This window comes from Patella vulgata, chromosome 1 (genome assembly GCF_932274485.2).
Source record: "Patella vulgata chromosome 1, xgPatVulg1.2, whole genome shotgun sequence".
Lineage (NCBI taxonomy): Eukaryota > Metazoa > Mollusca > Gastropoda > Patellidae > Patella > Patella vulgata.
Genome location: NC_065879.2, coordinates 73,018,608 through 73,046,593, shown reverse-complemented (window position 1 = coordinate 73,046,593; position 27,986 = coordinate 73,018,608). Strand labels below are relative to the sequence as shown.

General features: G+C 33.3%; 4 protein-coding genes across 5 annotated transcripts; 1 reads left to right on the top strand and 3 right to left on the bottom strand.

Moving 5' to 3' along the window:
- Positions 1–2,302: 2,302 nt before the first annotated feature.
- LOC126808448 (peptidyl-prolyl cis-trans isomerase FKBP2) lies at positions 2,303–8,580 on the bottom strand. Its single transcript, XM_050533157.2, has 6 exons — positions 8,287–8,580; positions 8,062–8,124; positions 6,306–6,393; positions 4,795–4,828; positions 3,801–3,871; positions 2,303–2,665 (listed from the first exon to the last, which is right to left on the bottom strand). Exons 1-6 carry the CDS (start codon positions 8,383–8,385, stop codon positions 2,469–2,471), a joined length of 552 nt encoding a protein of 183 aa, XP_050389114.1. The 5' UTR covers positions 8,386–8,580; the 3' UTR covers positions 2,303–2,468.
- Positions 8,581–10,003: 1,423 nt separating this feature from the next.
- On the bottom strand, positions 10,004–14,986 carry LOC126808450 (uncharacterized). The gene is made up of 6 exons (XM_050533158.2): positions 14,741–14,986; positions 12,817–12,879; positions 12,160–12,253; positions 10,972–11,005; positions 10,595–10,665; positions 10,004–10,216 (listed from the first exon to the last, which is right to left on the bottom strand). Exons 1-6 carry the CDS (start codon positions 14,846–14,848, stop codon positions 10,020–10,022), a joined length of 567 nt encoding a protein of 188 aa, XP_050389115.1. The 5' UTR covers positions 14,849–14,986; the 3' UTR covers positions 10,004–10,019.
- A 264-nt stretch (positions 14,987–15,250) lies between these two features.
- Positions 15,251–22,134, bottom strand: LOC126827199 (uncharacterized). 2 transcript variants are annotated; one of them, XM_050556447.2, is made up of 6 exons: positions 22,063–22,134; positions 20,723–21,332; positions 20,203–20,397; positions 18,460–18,609; positions 17,465–17,607; positions 15,251–16,855 (listed from the first exon to the last, which is right to left on the bottom strand). In XM_050556447.2, exons 2-6 carry the CDS (start codon positions 21,219–21,221, stop codon positions 16,721–16,723), a joined length of 1,122 nt encoding a protein of 373 aa, XP_050412404.1. In that variant the 5' UTR covers positions 21,222–21,332; positions 22,063–22,134; the 3' UTR covers positions 15,251–16,720. The 2 variants fall into 2 exon arrangements, with proteins under 2 accessions (XP_050412404.1, XP_050412395.1); XM_050556438.2 differs by having other exon boundaries at positions 22,002–22,119.
- A 219-nt stretch (positions 22,135–22,353) lies between these two features.
- On the top strand, positions 22,354–27,494 carry LOC126822122 (Golgi SNAP receptor complex member 2). The gene is made up of 2 exons (XM_050550898.2): positions 22,354–22,736; positions 24,485–27,494. Exons 1-2 carry the CDS (start codon positions 22,465–22,467, stop codon positions 24,849–24,851), a joined length of 639 nt encoding a protein of 212 aa, XP_050406855.1. The 5' UTR covers positions 22,354–22,464; the 3' UTR covers positions 24,852–27,494.
- The last annotated feature ends 492 nt before the right edge of the window (positions 27,495–27,986 follow it).

The window sequence follows — 27,986 nt, the reverse complement described above, 5'->3', positions numbered from 1 at the left end:
TTTTTATGTTATACAGTTTAGAAACAACTTCCAGAATTTAGTCCATTTCTTATATTTAATATAACTTCTTTGTTGAGTTACGGCAATAAACATGTCCCAAAAATAGCCATTTTTATGGGTTATGCTGTCTTACTTCAATATATTATATTAATATTTTTTCTGTGACCTTTTTGGAAAGGATATAAACGCATGCTTATAGAACATGTCCTATAATAAATTTTGGTAGTTGAATTATACAAATAGACAGTGTATTAAGGGAGTTATGACTAAATTACAAAAACATGTGTTTCTGTCAGACACATTAAACATGTGTAGTGTACATCTTCAGTAATATTATATTACTTTTCAATTTTAAAATCTAAAATATTTTTTATTCATTTGAATTTGAAGTTGATTTTTTTCACTTTTTAAAGGTTACAGACACTACATTGTAGTGTCCATAACCATAAAGTGACCATACTCTGACCCATACTTAAAAAGCTCCACAAAAGTGTATTTGTAACAGCTGCTGAAGTGAAAAAAGTATAAATTTTAATGACCAAAATATTGAACTATTGTAGGGCAATTTATTTTTTCACCCTGTGTTTCCATACTGTGTTTTAGCTGTTAGCCAGCTAAAAATGCTCACCATCAAACTTAGTCAAGCTACTGATGTAATGAAACTATATACCAAGTTTCACCACACTCACTCCATTAGTCAATGATACCATGCTCTAAGTCAGTGATTTTCGACCAGTGTGCTGCGGTACACAGGTGTGCCAAGAGAACTTCCTAAGTGTGCCGCAAAATTTTGAAAGGCACGCTAAGAAAATGCAAAAAAAAATGTGATCTCAATTGAGTATTCACTGGTGTTTACTAGTAAGTTCATAGCTGTGTTTTTCTTTATTTAGTTTGAGTCATTCTATGTGTCTATGACTATTCTGTGTCTACATTTGTATACCGTCTATGACTTGCCATGATTTTATTTTGCAAAATTCAAATATTTTCATATATATTTAGCAAGGTGTGCCGTTGGCAAAAAAGGTTGAGAAGCACTGCTTTAAGTCTTGGCCAATCAAATTAGTTACTGTGACCCAAAAAGTCTGACAGACGGATGGAGGGTGAGTCAAATGATTCCATTTTAATAGTCCCCTGTGGACAATAACATTTACTGGCAGAACCAATAGTTGATCAAGACAAATGACTAGGTCATCCAGTTTTAGTTGAAAATCCATATATCTGCTTTAAAATAAAGTAAAGAATTTTATAATTGCTTACTGAAATCAATTAAAATCAGTACGGTTCCTCATCTGATGAAAATAAAAGCTGCAATCATGCAGAAATTTCAATTCAATCAGGTACTAACTTTAGCCTCACAAGATTTTTCAAATTGATCAAGGGCCATAACACAGTAATCAATAGGATTCTTTGCCTCGAATAAAAACACTGTGTATAAATTTCAATGGATGATAACTTTATACTCTAGGGCATCCACACACAATTTTGGATGAGGAATGGTTGGGGTGAAAACATATATATACGAAAACATTTGGGTTTATGAAACCAGTTCAACTGAAAAATAACAAAATATTTCCTTAATGAGCTAACCAAATGGATCCTTACTCATGAGTTTTTCATATCCTTTGGATCTAAACCCTCCTTCAAAAATCTCCAATTAGAAAATGGTATCTTCACCCCTAAATAAAATAATGGAATCGAGCTTGTTGTATAACATATATTTGAAACAGTTTTATTGTACAATTTAGTAATTACATTTAGATATGGATCAAGAAATGATAGCACTACCATGTAACAGTTCAGTAAGGTCTTGTAGCGAATAGGGATCCAGTCTGATCAAGGGAATTGTGACATAGGCAAGTTGAAGGAAGTAATGTTGAAAGAGTATGGTAATGCTTAGTCAGATACAGATTGGGTGGTGGCAAACTTGATAGGACAAATATATTTCGATAAATTGGTAATTATAGACAGCGCTCAAATAAATATATCAACAAACAACATAAATATATATATTTATTAATTTATTCACAAAAAAGTGCAGGAGTGGGACAAAAAGAATACTAAAAATAGGCTTAAATATAAATCACGTTTCCCCTAAAAGTTCAATAATAAATTAGTCATATTCAATGTCTTTTTGTTCTTCTTTTACTTGGTTACTGTTTTTTTGGGGGGTCAAAAAAATTGAGAGGTGGGATGTGGCTTGATGAGATTGTATAGTAACAATTTAATAGAATGCTAGTTGGTGATATCTGAATCAACAAAAAGACACAAGGGAGGTAATTGTGAAAATAATTTTAAGTCATCAGAGTTTTATAATTGTTTATTGCCGAGTTATAGAATAATCTACAATTTAAAAATTTGATGACTCTGACAGTAGTAAATGGAACTTGCAGTTTTAGTGTAAATTATGAGTGGAACAAGGCAGGTTCCACTTCAATACAAAATAGTCAACTAATTTTCTAGTTAAGACATTAATTCTTTTTCTTATTCTTGGCAATTTTTTGTTTCTGTGATGGGAAATTTGGTAAACATTTAAATACAACTAACAGAATAAGAAAAACTCCAGCCACAATATAAATAATAAACCACAGTTTTCTGTCTAAAATGGATTCTAATAATGATCTTTTAACTTCTAATAATTCAACTTCAAATAAAAGGGTGGCATTAGCTAAAAAAAAGAAAAAAAAGAAAAGAATTGATTACATATAATTATAATTGATGATTTGTTATTATAAGATAATCAAGTTTCAAAATAGTTTCAATAATTCAGCTCTTCCACTAGTGACATGCAGAGGTTTGGTGATGCCCAGTGCCAACTGCATGACTGTATGCCCCCGAGACTCAAGTATTGGGCCTACTACTTTGAAATGTGCAAAAGGAATACATTTTAAATATGTAAAAACAAATGAAATAAACCTGTATTCAAATTAAGCAGGATAGCATGTACAACAAAGTTAACAGCATAAATTTCTAACTACAAAAACCTTAATCTTAATTTCATTCTTAAATTGGATCCTACCATTCAATGGATGGATGGGATCGTCAGCCCCTCTGCCCCCTTCTAGCTAGTAATAAATATTTTAGGTTATTGCTGCGGCAATCAAAATGGCTGCATCTTTCATTGACTAGAAAAAATTTCTAACTATAAAAATCTTAATATTAATTTCATTCTTAAATTCAATCCCACCATTCAATGGATGGCTGGGATCGTCCCCCCCTCTGCCCCTATCCAGCTAGTAATAAAACTTTTTGGTTATTGCTGCATCTTTCATTGACTAGCCTATACGTGTTGTAATGAAATCCAACTTTTCTGCACCTACCAAGCATATGTCATACAGTGTACTATGAGGAAAATTTTGCCTGGATAGCAATTTCATGGGTTCTTTGATATTTTAAAAATGTGTACATGGGACCTTGGTTTTTCATACCATTTGAGCGGCTAGACACTGTCCTTGCCAGGCTCTTGGTCCCCATCACTGGCAAGGGGAAATCGCGCCTGGAAATCTTTAGGAACTTTTGCGGCAAACACTGGGATTGTACTAGGGACCTCCAGATTAGCGAACTAGTGCCTTACTAACTGAGCCACCACAGCCTCCATACAAGTGTTGAGGTGCTAGTTATGGGAGATGATTACCAGTAGGTATTTGGTTTGTTTATTGGGTCATAGAAATTACATCATATCTGTGGGCTAGGTCATCATTATCTATCTATTGTTAGAATATAGAAATTGGTGAAGAAAATAATGCAACATTTTGTTCATATTTTAATTGAAAAAATAAAAATAAGTAGTAAGTAATACATACCTGGAATAGAAGGTGGCTTGCCTTCTTCCCCATAAGCCATATCAGAAGGAACTTCTATAAATCTCTTCTCTCTGAAAAATGTCACTAGTAAATGAACAAACATCACATATCTTCTGTGGAAACCAAATTATCATAACTATTTCCTAAATTAGCAACCATCGTTGACCAAATCTGAATAAGCACCATCCAAGCAATATTCCTACTGCATTTTATTGAAATATTTCATGTGGTTTTGAATTTTTGACGTCAATAAATGTGAAAATTTTCCATTAAATTTACTGACATTAAAACTGAAACTACATTACAATTTGGGCAAAAAACAATTTAAAGAACAAAACATTTATGATAGTGTAAAAAAAAGCTGAAGGTGAAAGGCACTTGGCAGCAGTTAGAGAACAAACCACATAGTTGCATGTTCGATTCTCACTATCTCTGTATCTATTTAGGTGTATCCAAATATAATTGTGTAACTGCAGAAGGTAGTTTACAGTATAATGTAAAATATGCAAGTCTCTGACAATCAGTAATCACAGAGTAATACTTCCGGTTGGACAGAAGATGTTAACTAAATTGTTAGATCCCTTTATATGCACAAGAGCAGAAAAGCTGACCATGCTAGCTGTAACATCCAAGTTTAAACAATTCCATCGATATCACTTGTCCAGCAATGTTTTCATAAGATTTCTATAGGTTTGTAATTATCACTTATGAAATTTAAAAACAGTATTCCGGTCATTAACATAATAAATTTGAGGCGAGACCTCTTATGGAGAGCTTAATATTTTGAGAAAAGGTATCTAAACAGGTTTTTTGTCTATACATTTTTGGGTTGGACTCACTATTTTTTCGGAGAGTCAGTGAAAACTGGGACTTCCCTTTTTAAGACTAAATGAACAATTGCTGCAAATTTGAAAAAAATAATCTTCGAAGAACCAACAGACACAAGTGATTAGAGTATGTCGACATATAAAAATTACATTATTTTCTGACTTACCCAACACACATAGAGATCATTCCATACTCAAGACCTGAAAAAAAAATTAACCCCCAAAAACATAAAATAATTATGAAAAAAAACTATTATAAGTTTAAACAAATATGATATGTGATTGTGTAAATCAGCAAAATGGAAGGCATCAACTGTTCAAGTATCGATGATATCAACAATAATTTAATAATAGAATTGTGGCAAGGCAGACCATACATGGTGCTTGCGGGTGGGGGATGCATCTTCTACAGCATTCACCAATTTGTTGATCATGTGATAAATAAATTGACAGTCACATATTAAGTGTAATCGCTATCCTATGGTGACGAAATGAGCGTTCCAAATGCAGTTGCTCCCAGTTGCTGATTTGGTCAACATAAACGAAATGAAATGGGGTTTAACGTCCTACTGTTCTTCCCCGACTGGGCTAATGAAGATGGAAATTTGGTCGACATAGCAGACTTATTGCAATCAGTGAAAAGTGAACATCAGCCCCGCTTTATAGGATCATTTACTAGTTGTTGAGTGCACCACTGCCGTGCATGTGATAGTGTGGATTGGGGCAGTCTAAAGAGCCCTATCTAGGGTGGTTTTGATTGGGGTGGTCTAAAGAGCCCTATTTAGGGTGTTTTGGGCTGGTCTGAGGGCTAAAGGATTAAATGTAAATAATACATATTTTACTTGGATTAAAGATGGGTTCCCAGAAAAGTATTTATCGGGTGGTTATTTCCAATAAAAGTATGGTAATTTTGGTATATATGGAAAGTGGAGATATCCAATCTTACTAGAAAAATACTGGATTCCCCGAAAAACACTCATGGATCGTACACAGGACAGAAATGTAAGGGTTCCCCTAATCAACAGTCCGTTGATTAGGAATTTCTGCACGCCTGATGTCAAAGGTCACACGCGAACATTGAGCGCTTGATGTACAAGTTGATAAACTTTATGAAGAGTTAGACGTACAACACTTTCTGAGATAAAAATGACGGAAAAAGACGTGGGTAGTGGATAATCCGAGAATTTAATTAGGATTCGATATTTGTAATAAATAGTAAGCGATTAAAGACAACATCGTCTTATGTATGCAATGAATTCTCCTCTGACTTCCGAGAGAGGTAAGTCACGTAACGTAAACATGACCTGGTTTGATCAAATTTTTATAGCAGGACATTCCTTCACAATTACAATGTTTTAGAATGATTTGAAGCAAAGTTATGACAAATTAATTAGTTTGAATATGTTTTTAGTCCATATATACCATTAAATCACCCAGTTTGTATGAGGGAACCCATCTTTAAGCCATGAGATATTTTATATTTTAGAGAAAATGCAAATGACACATCAAGCTTTAAAGACAATGTTGGTGTCAGCCATTATCACACATGTGATAGAACTGGTTAAACACATTCCAAATATAATTTTAACACAGAGATCATTGCTATGATAGATGAACAAAGATTTAAAGAAACAGGTTATCAACCTATGATTTTTATTTCTTTCCTACACTGTCTTACCTAGAATAACTTCCCTAGCCCCAACCTTAAATGTATCTGGTTCCTTGTCATAGGTGTTTCTTAGGACTGTTCCATCTATTAATCTACACTGAAAAATGTAAGTCTGAAGTAGTGATGGGCGGTGTGTATAACAGCAATGTTAAAACCCCAATGCTCGTACCAGAATAAAGGTTAAATATAGAGTTTACGATCATACACAATCAAAAGTAGGCTTAAAAGACATATTCATCCAAACCTAATTCAAATAAATCAATTCTAACTTTGGTTACAGTGATAAAAAGTTTACATTGATTTCTAATAATTCTTAGACAAATAAAGTAGAATAATTTTTGAATACTAGCCAGATATTTCTTCTTAGAGGTCATTTTTATACACAGATGTGTTTATTAACATAAATCAATGATGAGGTTATAGTTGACACACATTGATAAAATTACATATTTATTATTATTGTAACTTATCTACATTTAGCTTAAGCAGAAAATGCTTATGATGAAACTTTGTCAAAGTTTTGGTGTAGTGAAACTATAGACAAAGTTTCATCACTATCCCACAATATAAATCAAAGTCATCATGGGAGGACCTGCAGAACATCCATGAGGTCGGGGAGGCACCCTACTCCTTCTCACGTGCAACCTTGGGAGAGAGAGAGAGAGAAATGGGGTTTAACGTCCACTCGACACAAACAAGGTCATTTCAGGACTAACATATGGTTCAATTTTATTTCAATAATTCGCTTGCGCGTAGGGGTCTTTAGCAGCGGGAGGAAACCGGAGGACCCGGAGAAAACCCACGAGGCTGGACAGGCGACCCTACTCCTTGTCACGTACAACTGGGGATTCGAAACCACTCCAGTTGACTCAATGACAGGTCTTATGATACAGCACTCACATGCTAACCATTCGGCCATCCAACCCCCCCCCCCCCCCCACAACCTTGGGATCAAAACCTCACCACTTGACCCAATGACAGACCTTATGATCAGTTATCTCAGAGTTATTACGTTCCAAAATCTCGACAAATCAAACAAGCCAACAGTGAGGCTGATGTCTCCTGCCCTAATCCCAAAACAACAGGCCAACAGTGAGGCTGATGTCCCCCGCCGAAATCCCAACATAAATAGATGACACATTTTAATTTATAGCACATTTATTTTTTTTCAAAAGTGTCAGCAATCAAACTGATTATCAACTATACACCAAGTTTCATCACTCTCTATCAGATAGAGTCAAAGTTATCTTGTCCTAAAAAGCATCGACCAATAAAATTGCTTAGCTCTGCTTGGCTTTAGCTCGAAATGTTAATCATTGAACTCAGTCAAGACATTCACCTAATGAACATCTACATCAAGTTTAAACATTCTATCTCAATTAAAAGCAGGGTTGTTATGTTCCAATGTCTTTACCAATCAAATTGCTTATCTCTTCTTAGCCTAAGCAGAAAATTCTCATCATCAAACTGCTTATCGCTCTGAGAAAATGCTCATTATCTGACTTAGTCAAGGTTTTGATGTCATATTAAGCTAAAAAATGCTATCATTACACTCAGTCAAGGCATTCACCTAATGAACACTTATTTGAAGATTCTAGCTCAATTAGAAGCAGGGGACAAAAACTTCTTTACATTAAAATAGTATATATTTTAAAATTAAGATAATATATGTGAGTGATCGGATATACTTTTAAAGATTACAGTAACACACTGCGACCCCCATATCATCCTTGTGGAATGTTATAAGATGAAACTTAGTACTTACTGTATAATGTACAACAACTCGATCACCAGTTGCAGCTTTAGTTTTACAATCTTCTGATACTCTCTAAAATGTCAGAAATAAGAATCATAGATACAACAATCTTTTTTACTTTATTATACAATGATAGTATTTATTTCCTTGGATACATGTGCAAGGCGAGGGGAAGAATTTTACCAGGACTGCAACATTTCTTTCTATGAAATAGTCAAATATATATGCACTTACCAAAACTTTAATCTTTAATTCACGTTTTGCATTACAGAAAACCAAACACATACTCATTAATGCCAAAAGCATGCATATTATCCATCTTGCTGCAGCCATCTTCTATCAATAAAATATCCACTCACACACACACATTAAAGGAAATGAACAATTAAAGTAAATAATTTCTAACTATGTTAAATAGCAAAACATGAGGAAAGCATATCGTAAGACTACAGCTACAACTTGGTATGCCACATGTCGTCCAAAGACTTTGTTGTCCAGTGAATTCTGTCATAAAAGAAAATATTGACTTTTCTAATGCTATTATAACAAGCTCCATCTGAAGAAAATTGAATGCACACATGTACACTTCACGACACACTAGGAAACACATGATTTTTGATCAATAAAGATCATCTTATTTGTAGTTTTTTGGTATCCATTTTGTGGAAACACTAAGTGCACTCTAATGACATGCTGAGGTAATGATAAAATACAAGTGAATTGGTTTTTTAATTTGCTATTTGAAAACAGATGTCACGTGTACGTACTGGCGTGCACAAACGGAACCCTTGTCAGTTGGAATTTGATAGAGTAGGCAAATATGCTACTGTCTGGGCAAAATATCACATATAGCTTACTACATTAGCTCGGTTGGTGCAGAAAAGTAGGATGTTAACCCCCAATTCATTTGCATTGTCACTAGACAAATAAAATTTACAGATGCCTACAGATTGCAGAAACAATAGGTAGAATCAATAACACCTGGTGTTATATTGATCAAGACAAATGACTTGGTCATCCAGTTTTAGTTGAAAATCCATAAATCTGCTTTAATAAGTTTTGAATAAAGAGGGTTATATTCACAGCAGAGTTGGTTTATGCCCTGGTTTAATAATGTAATTTGATTGGTTTGATTGTGACTGTTATACTTAATACTTGGTCTGATTGTGACTGTTATACTTAATATTAACTAATCACTTAGATTTTAACACTTAAGTTTTAGATAATCCATCATTCAGTAATTTATATTTGCGTCAAGTAGATAATATCAAAATTTGATGATTATTTTAGAATTAATGCTTAAAGTCTCAATTAAATAACCTAAATTGGTAAAACCTTGGTTGTCCTGCCCAGTTGTATTTTGTAAGATTGGTGAAACGGTCAAATGTATAAAGAGGTATATGAAAACTGAACATTTATGCAATTTATGTTCGCTTGGATGAAAAAATGTGTGTGCTGTAATGACAGACATATATTTGCATCATTTTTACATTTTACAATTAAAACTAGAAATGGATTGTGTCATGCAAAAGACAAGGTATGTTCACCCATTTCAAGTTAAATACCCCAAGAAAGCATTATTTTGATTAAGTCTGGCATTGGGCATCTGTCAGAATTTTTATTTGACTACTCAAAGTAGTGGAGGGAAAGGGAGGGGGATGTATCACTGTTGACAATTGATAAGGGCTCTTTGGGTAGTTTTTCAAGTTTTGGATTGAGCGGTGTTGAGTTTTGAGTAGAGTTAGTTCCGTGTCGGTGTTGAGTTATCACATTCAAGTCTGGGACTGAATTCATAACATACAGAATAACAGGCTTTATAATCTATAGTGAGTCATTTGTTTTTTATTGTAGTTTGTGTGTCTTGTCTGCTGGTTTGTCTTACGAGTCTTGTTTGCATATAGCGCAATCCTCCTGCACTTACTATTAGTAAAACCAAATGAAAAAAAAACACCATATCTATCAATATTTTATTTTCGTTTTTTATTTTTTTTAGTAGATGTACTTGTTGTCTTAGTTTCAGCATTATATTTATTATACAAATAATAGATGATATATAAAATGAGGGCAGGTATGGACAAAAAGCGTAATGTTTTAAACAATGTATCTTCAACACCTTTATGCTTTAATGACATGAGTTCTGTTTCAAAAATCAGTGTTGAATCCGCTGAAAAATAATATTTCACAAAATAAAACATTTGAGAATAGGAGGCACTTATTTGGTTTTTTGAGGTGTATTTTCTTATGAAAAATGGCACTCAGAACATTTAACTGACAGTTGGCCAAGACAACATTTCTGCCTCTAGTTTCAATCTCATGATCTCTCCATACTCCCTCAATACTTGACCAGTAATGAGATTTAAAATTCTAAGCCAATGTCTTCTCAGAATTCAACAGACAGCAGAGCTCTTTATTCAAAAGATTTTGGAGGAGGTCTACAGGAAGGTTATAATGGTCACATTGCAGCCTGCCACCTTGCATTTTTAAATTTAATTCAGTCATACATCTCAATCAAACACAATAAAATTCATGTTTTGCAACTCACGAGGAATTTGTGGTGGACTTCCTTTTTTACCATAGGCTAGATGGGATGGAATAGTTAAAAGGCGCTTTTCACTGAAATAAAAATAAAATTCATATTAATTCTCAACTTCCAAGTGATCTATTATGTGCAAGTCAATGTATACACGGGACCTCGGTTTTCCATCCCATCCAAATGACTAGACAGCTTTCCTTGTTAGGCCCTCCATCCTACACCACTGACAAGGGGAAAACCACACAGGAAAATCAGGATGAACTTTCTCGGCCAATGCAGGGATCAAACACGCGACCTCCAGGCTTGCTAGCCAGCGTCTTACCCATGTAACTACCATGGCTCCTTTTCCATAAAGGGAATGAATGATTAATAAAAGTAATACATACCCAACACACATGCCTAAAATACCCTGCTCCCATCCTGTATTTAAAAAGAAATAATTTCATTTAATCAAGTAAGTTGAAACAAGAATTCTTTTTTTTTTAGTTATCTGTCTGTAGCATAAGAATATGTTCCTGTTTCTCAAAGTACATGTAAAACTTAGGTACAAGTAAATTCATAATCAAATAGAGAATGAGAATATATTACAAGAGATGAACTGAGAGCAGGGAATATCAATAGGGCTGATCCTCTCATTGTCCCAATGCTTCACATCAAAATTGAAAAAAAAGTCAGTTAAAAACTAATTCAAGATTTACCATTATAATTTAGTCTGTCGTACATACATGTATGCTGAAAAGGGCTCGGTTTTAAAAATAGTGTCCTTATTTGTCAAGGCTATTGAATAGTTTAAGGGAACTTGCCCAAATTGGGGACAATGAACAATGATCAAAATATACATTGTTTAATATGTTGATTATAATCTAAAAACACTATTTTTCGTACAATCAGGGGCCATAATTCATGAAGTTACGTTCCGATACATGCCAATACCGACAGGAATCAAGATCTATGGGTTATAAACCTATATTTCAAGTTTCATCAAAATCAGATAAAAATTGTGACCTGTAGAGTGTCAACAAACAAAATGTGCATGGACAGACACAAGGATGGACAGACACAAGGATGGACAGACATGGGCGATAGCATAATACATAAACATGAAAATTTCAAATATTCAAGATCGAATCATTTCTCAGGTAGGGTGGGGACGATCATCAATATTTTTTTTTTATGGCCTAATGCAAATCTACTTAATGTTGCATAGGTTTCGACAAACAGGACCGCTACCCTGGGTTAAAGAATGATACATAAAATTAACTGGCTAGAGAATTTATCTGTCAGTCAATTAACATAATCATAAAAATAGGTATCACCAACAATTAAACCATAAAACACAATAAATACAGTTAAAATGATATACCATAATCATTTTTTTTTTGTTAAAAAACTTAGCAATGGATTGAAAAATTGAGAAAATGGCAAAAATGTCAAATTTCTGTGAAGAAAAGTTCTGGTTAATCTGATATAAATTACCAGATGGAATCAATTATTTATAACGAAAAACCATGACAGAAATCTAGCTGATAGACAATACCAGAGAAACTTTGACCCAAAATTTTCCTTCTGCTTACCTGGAATAACTCGCCCTTCTCCGAGGACAAAAGCAATAGGATCTCGTTGTTGTTGAACAGAGGAATCAAATACCACTCCAGTCTCTAAACGTCCCTGAAAAAACAAATAATTATTTTTATTCTTATGTAATGATTCAGAGTGCCATGGGCATGTTTTCATGCAGAGAACTACTGTCGTCACACTATGGATTAGAAATTTCAGTTTTACTTGTACACTTCATTCAAAGTCTTTTATTTATCATCTACATGTACATGTAGTTGCAATGGAAGATACGACCACGTTTTCCAGGAGATTGGCAGGGAAAATTGATAATGCTCACTAGCAATTGCGCCAATGCTTCACATCGAATTTGAAAAAAATCTGTTGACTTCTAGAGGGTCCACAAGCTATGTATTTAATTGTGTACAATCAGGGGTAATAATCAAGAAAGTTATGGTTTGATATGTGCCAAGATCTTTGGGATATAAACATATAAAAGATTATTATTTTCAGTTACATCAAAATCGAATAAACATTGTGACCTCTAGAATGTTCATAAACAAATGGACGATGACATAATACATCCACATGAAAATGTGGGTTTATAAAAAAAGAATCAAAAAGAAAAAGAAATGAAGGTACGAGGTCTAATTAGATTGAAATTGATCATTACTTACGGTATAATGGACAGCAACTTGATCTCCATTTACAGCATTAGGATAACAATCACCTGGCTTACTCTGTAAAAAGAAAAACACAAGGTTTAAAAAAAAAGTATTGGAGCCTATTCATATTGCATTATTTTTGTATTATTATTCTGCTTTATGTTATATTGTCATAAAAACAAAGCAACAAATGATATAACATCCGTACAAAATATGAAAATGACAAACAATACAAACTCTCTAAAATGGAATGGGGTTTAACATCCTACGTTTTTGTATCAATGGGTGCTCATATAGATGTGCATATATCATGCTGTGTGGTATGCCTTGAAAGAAATGTTTCCTAAATAGCAGCATTTCGGCCTACTCTTCATTGAATTCTAACTTTCAAAGATCCATTTACATGCAAGCCATAATTGACATTCAAATGGTACTGACGAGAGGAAAACTGGCTGGACAATCTAGAAGTACATTCTCGGCAACCACCAGGATCGATAGTGAGGCAAACTGTCAAAGTGCATCTAGCTCCTAGTTACACCAATACAGAAAATGCAATATAATCCACCTTTCCCACAATCAACATCAATATTAAAGGGTTCTTGTAATCACCAACAAGAGCAATTTTTTTTTGTCAGTATCGCCCGAAGTAGATGTATTGCAGTATTGCAAAAAGTAACCAACAAGGAAGATATGTTATAGATATGCATATTCTACATTCCATGTTGAAAATTTAAACAATTTCATAAAAAAACCTGACAGAATTGTTGGTTTTTTGTCGGTGATTAGTAGGGCCACAACAATTATACCAGACTTGTTTTTTGGTGGCCAGTGCAAGGTTTCACTTTACAATCTGTCTATCACCAACATTAACCACATTATAATGGAATAAAGTGTTAATATTGTAAGAAAAAAACGGGTGTGCAGATTCTAAAATCGATCCTCCAAATGAAGATTTATATATATAGATATTAAAACCCATGGATAACATTGTGATACATGTAAGTACCATAATGCTTAAAGATGCAGTATGTAAGATTTAGATGATAACGAGCTGGTCGTTCTTGCCATAATAATTTCAAGACAGATAATAGAAAATGAATATATTGAAAATTTCATTCAAATTATTTTATTCTGAGTGAAGTTATCACTGAAGTTTTGACATGCTGTGGCATAGATTGTATATTATGGCAACAAGGGTACATAGTCATGTGAATAAATGTCTAAATAATATATAGTATTTGAAGAAAACATAGACATGCAATATGCGATTTAGCTCTTACATAGGGCATCTTTAAATATTATGTATTATAAACCAGGAAATACTGTGAATACACATGAAATGCACAGTTTATTGGTCTGCAACTGTATGGTTTGTTTGTATATTCAGCATAAGATATTCAAGAAAACACTAATAATACACAGTAAACCAATGAATTACCATACATTGTGTACATATTATAAACTATTTGCTACTAATATGGTACTTGGATGTGAAGGGTTTTATATTGGAAAATAACAATTAGCTTGTCATCTGTTCTCAAGGGCGTTTTCTTTTAAAAGAAGGAAATAATAATATATATTGTTACAATTGTCATTTAATTCTCATATAAGCAAAAAGAAAATGTCGCTTATAAGTGTAATGAAAGAGCAATTGAATAAAATACATAAAAATTAGTTATTTTAGGAACGGTATCTTGATCCGATCAGATACCGTTCCTAAAGGCTAAAGAAACAAAAACATATCTTATTCGACTGTCAAATATGCAAACCAGGAAGGAATAAGGGAACGGGTCGGTCATTTAATGCACAATTCTCAAGACATTAAAGTCATGGTATAAAATTAAATTGTTAACCCGGACGTATAGACATATGCCTGGAAATATAACTAACTCAGACACCCAACATCAGAGGTCAAATGCAAATAACAGTACTTTACCTTCGTATCTACTTTCAATTCCGTGACTTTGGCGCTTGCAAATAATGCCAAAAGGACGACTGACACCACAAAGCAAGCTGTCGTTTGTGTGAATGACATTCCCGTCATTTTGGAATGTCTGAGTATCGAAATCTCGTTGGAAATTATTCAACCATTAATTAAATTCTCATATTCGATTTTTCACGTCAACATTTGGGAGCTCCGCTTGTTCTTGATGTAAACCATATGCGCCAATGAAAATTCGACGCATATTAGATGTTCGATTATCCAGCTAAAATATCCACACGACATTTTATTATTGATATTTTTACGTTTCAAAATGACTGTAAAATTATAATTCTCATTAACAGTGCAGGGGAGAAAACCCATTTTAAAATGAGAAAAGAAACCCACAGTTACTTCCCATGGAAAGGAGAAGGGATTTTTTTTCAGAAATAACTTTCAATCTTCTGTATTTAAAAATCAAAATCATTAATGACAAATATTTCCAATTAATTTGGAAATAGGCTCTCTTTTTTCCCTTCCAGAAATGTATAACAGACCTAAATCACACTTCTCTGACATGTCCACCAATTTTTTGCAAACTCTTTAGCTTAATATGGAGGCACAGATTTTGGAATGGGATATTGCCAGCTGGGGGTCTTTAAGCTGGTGAACTTTAGTAAAGTGATATCGGGGGTTCCAAAGCACATCAGTGAAAATATGATATATATTGGAAGTGGAAAAAGTAGTATGGCAGTCAACAAATCCTTGTATAGACCTACTGCTTCCAAATATTTCACATTTCTAATTTATCTCCTGATGAATCAGAAAATTAAAATCAAATTTGAAAATTTTTAAATATATAATTAAACATTTTTTATTTTATTTTTAACACTCCATGCCTTAAATTATAAAACACAAAAATATTTCATCAACTAAAAAAACAATTATTTTCAAGAAAATGTTTTTAAAAAATCACAGTTAGGCTCATAACAATTAACAATAAACATCACAAGTAGATGATAAACAAAACAGATCGTAATGAAATGGGGTTTAACATCCTACTTTTCTGTTCCAACTGGGCTAATGAAGACAGTAAAACAGATCAAAGTAACAGTCTTGTTTTACAAAGCACAGGTAAAAATAAGACTTTTTTTTTTTTACATATTCCTAAACATACTATTAAACTTAAGTGTACTATAAGCAGGCCCTTAGTTTAAGGAAATACCTTAAGAACAAAAGTAACTAAATTATTGTGTTTTAACATTTTAATTAATTCTGGAACAATTGTCTCAAAAAATGTAACCCTAATTGAATAAACAAAGGTAAAAATAAATTGGCATCAATAATTTAGAATTTAGATTGTTATAACTTTAGGTTTCATTTCCTTCAGCCGCCTGCAATAACATGGCCCCCAAATTCACTAGAGATAATTTGATTGGTGAATTAGAAAATGTTCTTAATATAATGTAGTACAACTTCAGAATTGTAACAAAAGAGGCATTGACATCTGATTTAAATCAGATTGGATAAAATTAAAATGTTAAACAAAATGAAATTATATAAATAAATCTTGTAACCAATTTGATTTCATTATTTCATATAAGATCTTGAATAATAAAAAAATAAATCATGAGGTTTTTCTGAATTATTAAAATTTTTATGGAATAAACAAAATGAAGCCAATAAGGCAGTGAGCTCTTACATAATGCATCTGTAATCTACAGGCATAAACTTTAAGTGTAAAAATTAAACAGCTCATGTCTTTTTTAACATGACCACTTATCATATAATGCTATAAAAATACCTTATATTGAGACAAACTCATTGACATGTAATATTTATTAAATCTTTGAAAAATAAATTTAAATATACATGAATAAATAAATAACAAACAAGTTCAAACAATCAATGATGTTTGAATTTATGTAAAGTGACTCAATAATTTATAAAAAGAATAATCAAGTAATTTAGATAATGTGAAATATACTGAATGACTCACAAAAGAAGACAAATTTTTGATTTTTTTTCTTTCGTTTCTTTTATATGTGTTTGTAATTCTTGTAATCGAGATGTCATATCATCCAACTGTTCCTTCACAGATCGATTTGTAGCTAAATCATCAGCTGCTTTCTGAAAGTATGATATCTTCATAGTAATAATCAGATTTCAATAGATATATAATATTACTGCAATGGCCTTCAGAAATTTTGATACAGCTCATATTGTTCAATTTTATTTTCAAAAAGTACATGTCTGTTTACTAGATAAATATGCTTAAGATAAAATAAAATATTATAATTTCCTTTATCAATTTTATCATGAAGAATACAAAATTTTATTATGTCTCTGCATAAAAAGTTTTTAAAATAATTCCAGACAGTTATCTGTGAAAAGGGTTTAACCAACCTCCACTTGACACAAACTATGCAATTTCGGGTCTTCAGGGATCAATTATCTTAATAATTCGCTTGCACCTATAATAGTCTTTAGCCGTGGGAGGAAACCGGAAGAAAACCCATAAGGTTACAAAGGATTAGACAGGCGACCCTACTCCCTGTCACCACAAATTCGGACTGAAAACCACGTCACATGACTCAAGGACAGACCGTATGATCTAAAATGCACACATCCCCCATCCCCCACTAAAAAAAAATGTATTGATAATTTAAACAATGAAAATTACTTTTTAAAACAATATCTAAAATGTCAACCTAAATGTACAAATTGAAAATATGTTACCTTTTTAGCCCAGGCTTTGATATCCTTTGGTTTCAGAGACTGTATACTGCCATCCCGTCTGATGTACACACTCCCTTTAAACTCATATAATTCATCATGGGCTTTGGACGAGTGAACACTGACTTCTATTACTTTTAAATTATCTGAAATATAATATCAATCTACAAAATAGAAATTGCGTACTTTTGCTTTTATTTTAAAGATATTGGCCCTATTCCCTCTTACATGAAAAGGATGGCTTAAGAAAAATTACAAGGTTCTTTATATTCTGGCTATGTGGGTAAGACGCTGGCTTGCTAGGCATTGGCCGAGTAAGTTCATCAGGATTTTCTGACATGGTTTCCCCCTTGTCAGTGGTGACACGGACAGCTGTCTAGTTGTTTGGATGTCTTGAAAAAACGAGGTCCTGTGTATACATTGGTGTGCATATAAAAGATCCCTTGGAAGTTGGAATTCGATATAAAAGAGAGAGAGAAATGGGGCTTAACGTCCACTCGACACAAACCAGGTCATTTTGGGACTAACACATGGTTCAATTTTATTTCAATAATTCACTTGCGTGTAGGGGTCTTTAGCAGTGGGAGGAAACCTGAGGACCCGGAGAAAACCCATGAGGTTGGACACACAACCCTACTCCTTGTCACGTACAATCGGAGAATCAAAACCACACCAGTTGACTCAATGACCAGACCTTATGATACAATGCGCATGCGCTAACCATTCAGCCATCCAACCCTCCTTGATATAAGAGTAGGCCATAGTGCCGCTGCCCAGACAAAATTTCCCTTATAGCACACGGTATGGCATATGCCTGTCTTCATTAGTCCAGTATAGCAGCAGAACAGTAGGACGTTAAACCCCATTTCATTACATTTCTTTATTTTGTTAGGAACTGAAATCGCCATAGAAATTAATGCCACTGGCACTGAGTCATATTTGTGGCATTCACATTAATCACTTGTTTTATACTAATACAATGTCTATCAAAATTATACCTGAGAATGTTCCATTATTCAGAACAGGGATAAAGGCAATGGAATACATTTGAGGAAATATTGATGGATCTATTTGTTTTATAGCTTGATCTATTTGTAATCTGAGATAATCTTCTTCTTGGTGACTACATATAACACCCTGTATCAAACCTAGAAAAAATTAAAACAAGATGTCCAAGGACAATAATCATTCATTGGGAATACATACATGTATAATGATTATATAAACAGGTTTGGTAATACAATGTCTGTGAATAGGTGAAGTCTATTCAAGTAGTGCACACCTTTTAGCAATCTAATTGTTATGTTTTTCCCATTTATTTGGTTAGACCCTGCATTAATATCTACAAACAGATGTTTAAGATAAGTGTATTTTGGGACTTCACAACTGCAACAATACTGTTGATCTTGATTAGACACCCAATCAAGTGTTTTGATAATCAAAGCCTTTCAAAGGACTTGGCAGGATTTTCTGTTAAATTGCATGGAATGAACATGTTGCAGGACGAGATTTTTTGTATAATTCCACATTTAAGTGCCGATGGCTAATGGATAATGAGTCTTAATGACCAAAACTTCAAAAATGAGTTATATATGTCATATTAAAGAGAATATCATAAGCTGTCTAATGCTCTACCTTACTCCATCATCAAGATATTCAAGTTCAAAGTCTGAGAGTCCAGAAATAACTATTTCGATAAAACTTTGTTTATATATGTTCAAAATTTCTGCTATGCATGACAAAAGTCATGGTTAAAAATGTCAAACTGCCACTAAACTTGACACAATGGTTAAGAACATCAGATTTCAACATAACAAGTAATTTCAATAAAATCATGCTTTCAGGAATATTCCTATTTAACATTGTCACAAAAATAATCCAAATCGAGATCGTTCTGCCGATGCAGACAAATTAAAAGCTGTCAAACCGTTCATACATTTCGCCACGGTTTGCTCTTTCGAAAAAAGCGCCATTAAAATAAGGGAGGTTTGTTTACTAAAACTACGCAATTTTTTAAAAATTGACCAGTTTTAATTCGTAACTTTATAATTTTCTGTCTGTTGACGACAACTCGAAAGGCAGTCATCATCTTGGTTGAGGCCACATTGCCAAAGTTCAACCAATCAGACGTCGCGGTAGATGGGTCACGTCATTGACATCACTTGGTCACGACCTCCCCGACGTCACATAGCAACAAGGCGAGTTTGTTTATTATTTTAAACGTGGCTATTGGCTGAGTAGTGGTGTTGAATATTATAATGAGTATTATAAATAGAAAGAAGGGATTTTGCCGGTTGTTTTGGTATAGGTGACGTGCAGGGCTTCCTTCGGCAAAATGGCTACATTTCCAGCGAAATTGGTCAATTATGGCTTTGTTTCAAGTAAGTTGACCTATTTTTAGTAAACTACTGTTTACTAATTGCTCCATTTCTACCATTTTCTTGCTACTAAAGTGTGCCGGGTTGAATTTAGTATTCGAAAATGGTCAAAACTAAATTTTGAAAATTTTTGAACTCGGACACAAATTAGCGTATAATTAGAAAACTACTTGTGCGACTTATGACTCATTTTGCTATCACGGACTACATATATTTTATAATTGTAAATTCTGTTGTCTGTTAGTTAACACAATCAAAATTGTGTATAGTTATTGGTACCTTTGCATAATTGGAAGGGCTGTACAACTCACAATTATAAAACATAATTTTTTCATTACCCACTAAACTTTTATCGCTTCTTACCTCTATCATTCACACCAACAAAAAGCGTTCCACCTTCCAGACTGTTCATAAAACCACAGACATACTTCCCAACATGTTCATATAACACGCTATGTTTATAATTACCACGGCCTTCTTTAAATTCTACATTTCTTGTTTCATTTCCAAGTTTGTCATTTAAACGATAAAATTTCCCTGCAACTGATGGTGTTAGTCCTGAAAATAGAGTTAGATGTTTATTCATCTGGTTATCTTTCAGATGTTTCCATATTAAAGAGGTCCAATGAGTCTATCAACTTTGGGTCCTACATATGTCTTTTGGTAAAAATTTAAGGCCAGTTATGTCCCCTTGAGCATAATTCTGTATGGTCCTTTAGACTTATTTTTATTTGAAAGTATGGTATTTCTAGTTTACACTAAGATATTTTAAGACATTACTCAGGAAATCTTTTATTTGAACAATCAATGTAAATATTTCGCAATTCATTATTAAAACTCTCCTTAATCAAAATCTTAAAAGTCAAGTCTTGTCTGACATTACCTGATACAGAAGTGGCTGCATCTAAAGACCTCCCTTTGGCAATATGGCTTCCACTGGATTTTGTTAAACTACTGATAGAAGTTCCTGCTTCTACTGTTGACTTCACCTGGCCTTGTAGTTGTAATCCATTGTTAGAATAATCAAAATTTCTGTCATCTATTTTGTCTTTTGGCTGAACACGAGGTGAATTTTTATTATTTTTTTGTCGAGTGATGTAAAAATCTTTCAAACATTGAGAGATGGCATAGAAATCAAAATTCACTTTTCTTCGACTTTCCTGACTATGCAGATGGTAAAGAACATAATCAAGAGTTTGTGAATCGTCAAAATTCACAAATGCAAATGTCTTAGTACTTTGCTCAATTACACGGATGCGAGATTTGGGTATTTTGACATTTAGTTCGCAAATCATCTGGTTGATTAATTCTTTTAATTTTCCCTTCTTCATTGTGGTTTGAAGACCATTGATAAAAATTCCATGATTTCCATATTTGCTCATGATAGATAAAGAGCTAAGATGATTTATGTTAAAAAGAATTTTACAATTATGTTTTACATGAGTATGATTCTCTATCGTACATGTACGCCATTAATATGACTTCTAGGTTATCTGTAAAAAAGAAATTTAAAAATTAATAAAATTTACAGTCACATTTAGATCTGGTTGCTGTCTGGCATTCTAAATAAAAGCATTTAGCTAACCGTAATCAGAGTACAAAATCTTACATTACATGTGTTTGTGAACATTTTGCTTGATTTCAAAAACAGTTATAACCTTCCGTTAACTACTGACCAAAGACTGTAACTAAAAAATGAACAAAACATGCGTACAGACTTCTTACAAAATTATAGCCTACATGTAGACTCAATTTGAGGATTTAAATTGAAAGTAAGCTGGAAAAGAAATAACTTATAGGTCTGCAGTTTAATGAATTGACGTTCATGAGGCCCATAAATTATACATCGTACACACTCAAATATAACGGGGAAATATACAAACTTATATTCTTTGTTTTGTTTTCTTCTGCAAGAAAGGACATGTGTGTGTTTATTTATAAGTGTGTAAGTGACTGGCAACGTATGTCAATTTGGCTCTGGACAAACATGAAAATAGCAAGCTCCTCTTTATTTAATTAATTAACGCTGCTAGACCGATATGTTTGTTCAAGAAAATAACTTCTTATAATTTTTTTTTAAAAATTTAAACCAAACACAACAAAGTAAACACACAAATAATACTTTATGGCAAAGTGGTTACATTAATATCGAAAGTATGTACATTTATATTTCTAAATCAATCGATTTCAACTTGCATCATGTTTAATCTAGTTATTTTTCACCTATTTCTACATTCTAATTACAAATTTGTTGACATTAGGCTTCCATTTTGTTTGTTGTGAAGCGATTGTGCGTGGGTAGTCGTAAATATGATGAATTATATCAGAAATACTTAGTTAAACATAATTTTTAATTATAAAGTCCTGTAAATAAATTCAAAATTATTCTAATTCAAGGATTTCTAATACCATAAAATGGAGAATAAAATTGTAAATGGAATTAAAAAACATTTACGACATACACTTTTATGGCAAATTCGAGGCGGAATCCGTTTCCGGTTGCCTTCCGGAAACTGGTTTTTCCAGTGTACACGTCGTATTTTGACATAATATTGGGACTTTGATATTGAGATAAAGGCAAAGCCTGAGGTTAAAGATTTACTGGCAACTCATATACACACTGTGATGGATTCGCTTTACCACCAAACAAATAAATTGCTTCAAGAAATTCATACTGATTTAGGCAGATTAGAAAGAGCCACTGGAAGTGACATTCATTTGCTAGAAAATGAAATCCAGGCACATTTGGATCACATATTTAGTAATTGTGAAAGACTTGACATTCTTGTCAATAAGGAACCACCAACAAGAAGATCAAATGCTAAAATGCGAGTTGATCAGTTGAAATATGACTGTCAGCACTTACAAAGTGCTTTACGGAATATTCAACATAAAAGGTATAAAATAATATAAGCATATGCCATATGGCATTGCAGAAAAGAAACCATTTCTCTCAACCCTCCGTGTTTTGAGATAAGAGATGGTACTATATAGTTTTACTTGGCAAAATCACAATGCAAATCCAACCAGGCTGTCAAATGACTACAAAACTTGCTCAAAGGAAGTCCCTAGAATGATCCACTACCGTGGCTGGAGAAAGACGGGAGACATCAGTGCAGGGGCGGATCCAGGAATTTTTGCAGGAGGGGGTTTGCCTGGTTCCTGAGACAATGTATCCCCCCCCCACCCATGCATTGCCTCTATCGTCATTATGGCGTATATACACACACATTGAGCTTTTTAAAGGAGCTAAATCGCTAACATTTGGGACCTAGAAATTCACAAAAGTGGGTTGCAACGCATATAATACTGTAATATGAATGTATATAAACTGATTTACATTTAATGGTTTCCGTTTTTACTCCAATTTAAAATCAGTTATGTTCAGCGAAATAAGTCAGCAATCTCAATCGAGTGCAAATTTCTAGCGTCTAGTTATTCTAGTCTACATAACTCCATTTGATTTGGTGCAATGTGTCTAGCCTCGTCCCTCGAGTCTCTCAATACAACTGGGGCTGAAGCGCATTATGGTACACGATTCGTGTACCAATGTTAAAAAAATTTTTTTATCTTAAATATCGGATATCAGAAGCTCATCTTTTCCCGGTAAGTTTACATCATCAATGTTGATTTAAGTTGACCAATAATTCGTGTTTTCGATGTCGAAGATTTTGGAGAAATTCAACATCTCGTTTGACGTCAATTTTTATTATGAATTGTGATTCAATTTCATGGATGCAAAGCATCAACTGTGATATCCATAATGTCTATATCATTATCTCGTGCTTTGAGTGCCCATCCTGTCCCACATCTGACGATAAAGGATAAAGCACACGGTAGATGAACATTTCTCATAAAAGTTTTGATTTACCAAAAAAAATTATGTAGCTGAGCAGGGGGGGGGGGGTTCGACCCCCAAACCCAACCTCTGGATCCGTCCCTGCAGTAGTGGAACCATTTCTAATTGCATTGATTACAAACATATTCAGTGAGACATGGGCTAGAAAGGTTTGGATATGCATCAACGACTAAAATATTATTCACTGATGACGACATTACATGTTATAATCATAGACTTTTAAATATTGCATCTCAGAAAATTTAGAGGCTCTCTTTATTATCCTCATGAACAATCCGTCTGCATTGATTTAAACAAATAACTTACAAGTAAACTCATCCACATGTCAATTCAGCTACAGCTCAATCCAAATGCATTGATCTAAAATTGTCAAACTAAGAAGAAACTTACATTATATGGTTGATAAATCTTCTGGCTTGCATTCAGTCAAATAAAAATAGGCTCATCAAAAGATTCGAGCGATGATTATAGGTGATACTGGCTTGATTTGTCATATCTCATTTTTGTCGTCTGCCGAATGTTGATAAAATTTCATTTCATCAAATCGTTATAAATACTGAATGAAATTGAATCATTTTTGGACTGATATTCCTTCTATTTAGAGATTCGACATTCACACTATTGTAGTTCACAAGGGGTTAAAAGTCCCCAAATAATTATCAGCGACTTTAATTTTAGCAGCACAGGTAGGTTTATGTGTATATGTTTCTATTACCTTTCAAACTTTATTGATTATACTATTAAAGAATCAAATAAAATCATGTAAATACTTTATTCATTTTTCAGATATTTACGGGAAGAAGAAGATGCTCAACGAGAGGCTCTATTAACCAGAACATTCACAACAAATGATGCAGACACCTCAATACTGATCGATGCTTCACTACAACACCATACCAGTCTTCAAAATGCTAACAAGGGAATGGATGACTTGATTGGTTCGGGAAGTGGGGTTCTTCAAAATCTTAGGGAACAAAGAGTTTCCTTGAAAGGAGTTCACAAGAAAATGTTAGACATTGCCAACACTTTAGGACTTTCAAACACAGTGATGCGAATGATAGAAAGACGAACTTCACAAGACAGAATTATTCTTTTTGCAGGAATGATCATTACGTGTGTTATTATGTATTTAGTATGGAGATATTTTTCCTGAAGGATGAGATTACTAGATTATAAGACAATGTATTGTGAAGCCAAAAAGTGCCAGAATTTAAGAACTGACAATATTTGAATGTACCATGAACTTTATAATATAAGCCCTTTTCTTTAAATAAAAGAGGTTTATTTGAAAATGTAAGATCCAAGACAAACAGGTACATGTAGTTAGTTAACTAATCTCTCCTGCTTCTTTGAACTTTGAAGTAACACAAACCAAATGGTAAATATAGGTCTGTTGGTAAAAGCGCTTTTAATTCAAGCTCATCTATAGATCCGCATCCACTTTAAACATGATTTGTGTGAATTAAAACTGTCAAACCTTTATAACTTACACTGTCGTCCGTAGTTCCAGTAACTTGGTCAAGTTAACCATCATTTTATTTGTGTAAAACTAAACACAGTTTTACTGTAATAATCCTTGACAGTATTGAGCCATATCCAACTTTCATTTAATTATATTGCAGACATACACTATGAAAGAATTTGATTCAATTTAACTTTAAAAATTGCTGTGCACGGAGTTAAGTTGCCATAATATGATTGTCTATTACATTACAACCTGTTGAGATTAGTTATAAATGATTAACTCTCGAAGATTCACTATCTGGTCTGCGATATCAACTTGGTGGAAGTGGACGTTAAATAAAGCTATTTTACACACACATACAGATTAATAATCAAACCATGGTATAGCTTCACCCACTACACAACAGTAATTCAGTGGTAGACATTTAGATCTACAGTACCGTCACTAACGGTAAAATAAAATAACGTCCTTTTTTTAACTCCCAATCATGCAAAAGCCCGCCCACTACACCCATCATGACAGTAACTCAATAATTTAATTTTCAATACCTTGTTAATTAAGTTGATCCCTAGTTCAGATAATATTTTTGTTTTAATAACAAATTATCCTATTTATTATAACACGGACAAGTGATTAATTAACAACAAATATGACAGCAGATTATGTTGCCGTCAAGTTTGTTTGACCTCTACACACGTGGTTGAAGAAATTGAAAGTAAAATTAGCAATTTCCTGTTCAAAGTTTTCCCTTTGATGCATATGAGTGAAATTTTTGATTACTGTATTATTAGTTGTTTATGACATCTAGAGCTGGCTTTGATGTAAACTATTAAATTGTACGACATATATTTTAGATTTCATCATGGTACTTGGTTATTTTTTTATAGCAATAAGAAATTGAAAATATTTAATGTAAATGTTGTCTCCAGTTTTGTTGTTAATTAACAGTCACTTTGTCAACAATTTCTGTGTACAATGGTCATGTGCACCACCTATAAATTATCTATTATTAAATGCTTAATAATTATGGGTAAATCTTAATGTTGTATGATACAAAATATTTGACATTTAGTTATTATCTGTATATGAATTATAATGTCTTTTCAATCCGGTTCTAAACTTGATCCATATGTACAGCCCCAATCATTTGCTCACAATATGTTTTGTTTCATTCCACATATTATTTTTTATAATGTTCATTTCAATATTTAAATCAAATTGTGAATCTGTTAGTGTATGTGTAGGCAGTTTAAAATCTGTCTGTAGTGGGCTTCTTTTCTGTGCAAATAAAATAAACATTTTTTGTAAGGAAGGGGGTTACATTCTGAACAGCAAATAATAGAAGAAAAATACCCCTTATCACTTAATTGGTAATTTGGAATTGTTGATGAGAATTATATGTATATGAATGTGGTGAGTTGGGTGGCCAAATGGTTAACGCATGCACGTTGGATCAGAAGGTCAGTTAGGTGGCGTTCTTTCAATTCTCCTTTTGTACGTGACAAGGAGTAGGGTCGCCTGTCCAACCTCGTGGTTTTTCTCCGGGTCCTTCGGTTTCCTCCCACTGCTAAAGACACTTACGCACAACTGAATTATTGAAATAAAATTGAACCATATGTAAGTCCTGAAATGACCTAGTTTGTGTTGAGTGGACGTTAAACCACATTTTTCTCTCTCTCTCTGAATATGAATGTGGCATGTTTTGGATTTGTTCTTTATTGATGAGAACTGCATGTATATGAATGTGGCAGGTTTTGTTTTGTTGTTTACGGTCATATTTGACAGATAAACCTATAAAGTACAAAATGCTACATAACAGACCTGTTCAAGAATCAGAAGCCTTCAACTACAGAACACTGTAAAAAGATTGCCCAATTTTGTCACAGTCTTGCCAGTGAAATCTGATCTATGATTGTATTTCTCTGAATACATCTGAAGGAAACTAGAGCTCTCTTGAGCCCCTGTCAAATTTTGCCTGTACCCATGAAATTAATGTTTAGTGTCGACTCATAACAACTGTTCCTGGGCATTTTTCTTTTTCTTTCTAAAATTGGCAGATATATTTTACACCAGTATGAAATTTAACTGACATTTTTCAAAATTTGAATATAGGTGTACATGTGAATTGATTTGGAATATGTGGTAGGATAATCAAACATGAATAAATGAATATGATTTAGCTGTTTAGTACAAATCATTAATATATGAATATTTAATTGTATATAATTAATTTATCTACATGTGTACTGTTATGTGTAAATTTATGTATGTATGTATCATATGAAATCAAATAAAAGTACCCATAAGCGGAATCTAGAATTTTGTTCATTTTAAGCTATTAAACATTTAATGGCAGATCCCATATTATAAGCCTGTGTACAAGGGGAATATGATACAAGACAACGTAATGGGTTTTTTTTTACCATATGAAAGTGCAAATGTCACTTTAATGATTGATGTGTAATTGACCCTCACCGCAGATTTTGCATAAGAAACCAGTTAGGGGGATTCTCTTCCCCAGGCGCTGAGAAATCTTGGGCTGTCTGGGACATGGTAGGGGTCGATTTGTAGCTTATAGTCAAGCCTATTGAATTTCAGCAATTTCCGTTAAGTTATTCTAGAGTTATGGCCCTTGTTTCATTTTCTTGAACCTTGTTAGTTCTCAGATGACAAAACTTATCTCATCTTAAGATGCAAAGTGCATCATCTTCACTTAGCCCCTGAGAGAGACAGATATGGGGTTCAACATCCACTCAACACAAACTAGGTCATTTCAGGACTAACATGGTTCAATTTTATTTCAATAATTTGCTTCCGCATAGG

Excerpts from the sequence above, each read along its gene's own strand:
- LOC126808448 (XM_050533157.2), bottom strand. The coding sequence starts at position 8,385 with ATGGCTGCAGCAAGATGGATAATATGCATGCTTTTGGCATTAATGAGT. Across the intron at positions 8,125-8,286 it reads AATTAAAGATTAAAGTTTTG|AGAGTATCAGAAGATTGTAA; the intron begins GTAAGTGCATAT and ends CTGACATTTTAG. Across the intron at positions 4,829-6,305 it reads GGCTAGGGAAGTTATTCTAG|GTCTTGAGTATGGAATGATC; the intron begins GTAAGACAGTGT and ends TTTTTTTTTCAG.
- LOC126808450 (XM_050533158.2), bottom strand. The coding sequence starts at position 14,848 with ATGACGGGAATGTCATTCACACAAACGACAGCTTGCTTTGTGGTGTCA. Across the intron at positions 11,006-12,159 it reads AGAAGGGCGAGTTATTCCAG|GATGGGAGCAGGGTATTTTA; the intron begins GTAAGCAGAAGG and ends TTTTAAATACAG. Across the intron at positions 10,666-10,971 it reads ATTTTAGGCATGTGTGTTGG|TGAAAAGCGCCTTTTAACTA; the intron begins GTATGTATTACT and ends TTTTTATTTCAG.
- LOC126827199 (XM_050556447.2), bottom strand. The coding sequence starts at position 21,221 with ATGAGCAAATATGGAAATCATGGAATTTTTATCAATGGTCTTCAAACC. Across the intron at positions 18,610-20,202 it reads TGTTGGTGTGAATGATAGAG|GTTTGATACAGGGTGTTATA; the intron begins GTAAGAAGCGAT and ends AATTTTTTCTAG. Across the intron at positions 17,608-18,459 it reads GAATAATGGAACATTCTCAG|ATAATTTAAAAGTAATAGAA; the intron begins GTATAATTTTGA and ends ATTATATTTCAG.
- LOC126822122 (XM_050550898.2), top strand. The coding sequence starts at position 22,465 with ATGGATTCGCTTTACCACCAAACAAATAAATTGCTTCAAGAAATTCAT. Across the intron at positions 22,737-24,484 it reads CGGAATATTCAACATAAAAG|ATATTTACGGGAAGAAGAAG; the intron begins GTATAAAATAAT and ends TTCATTTTTCAG.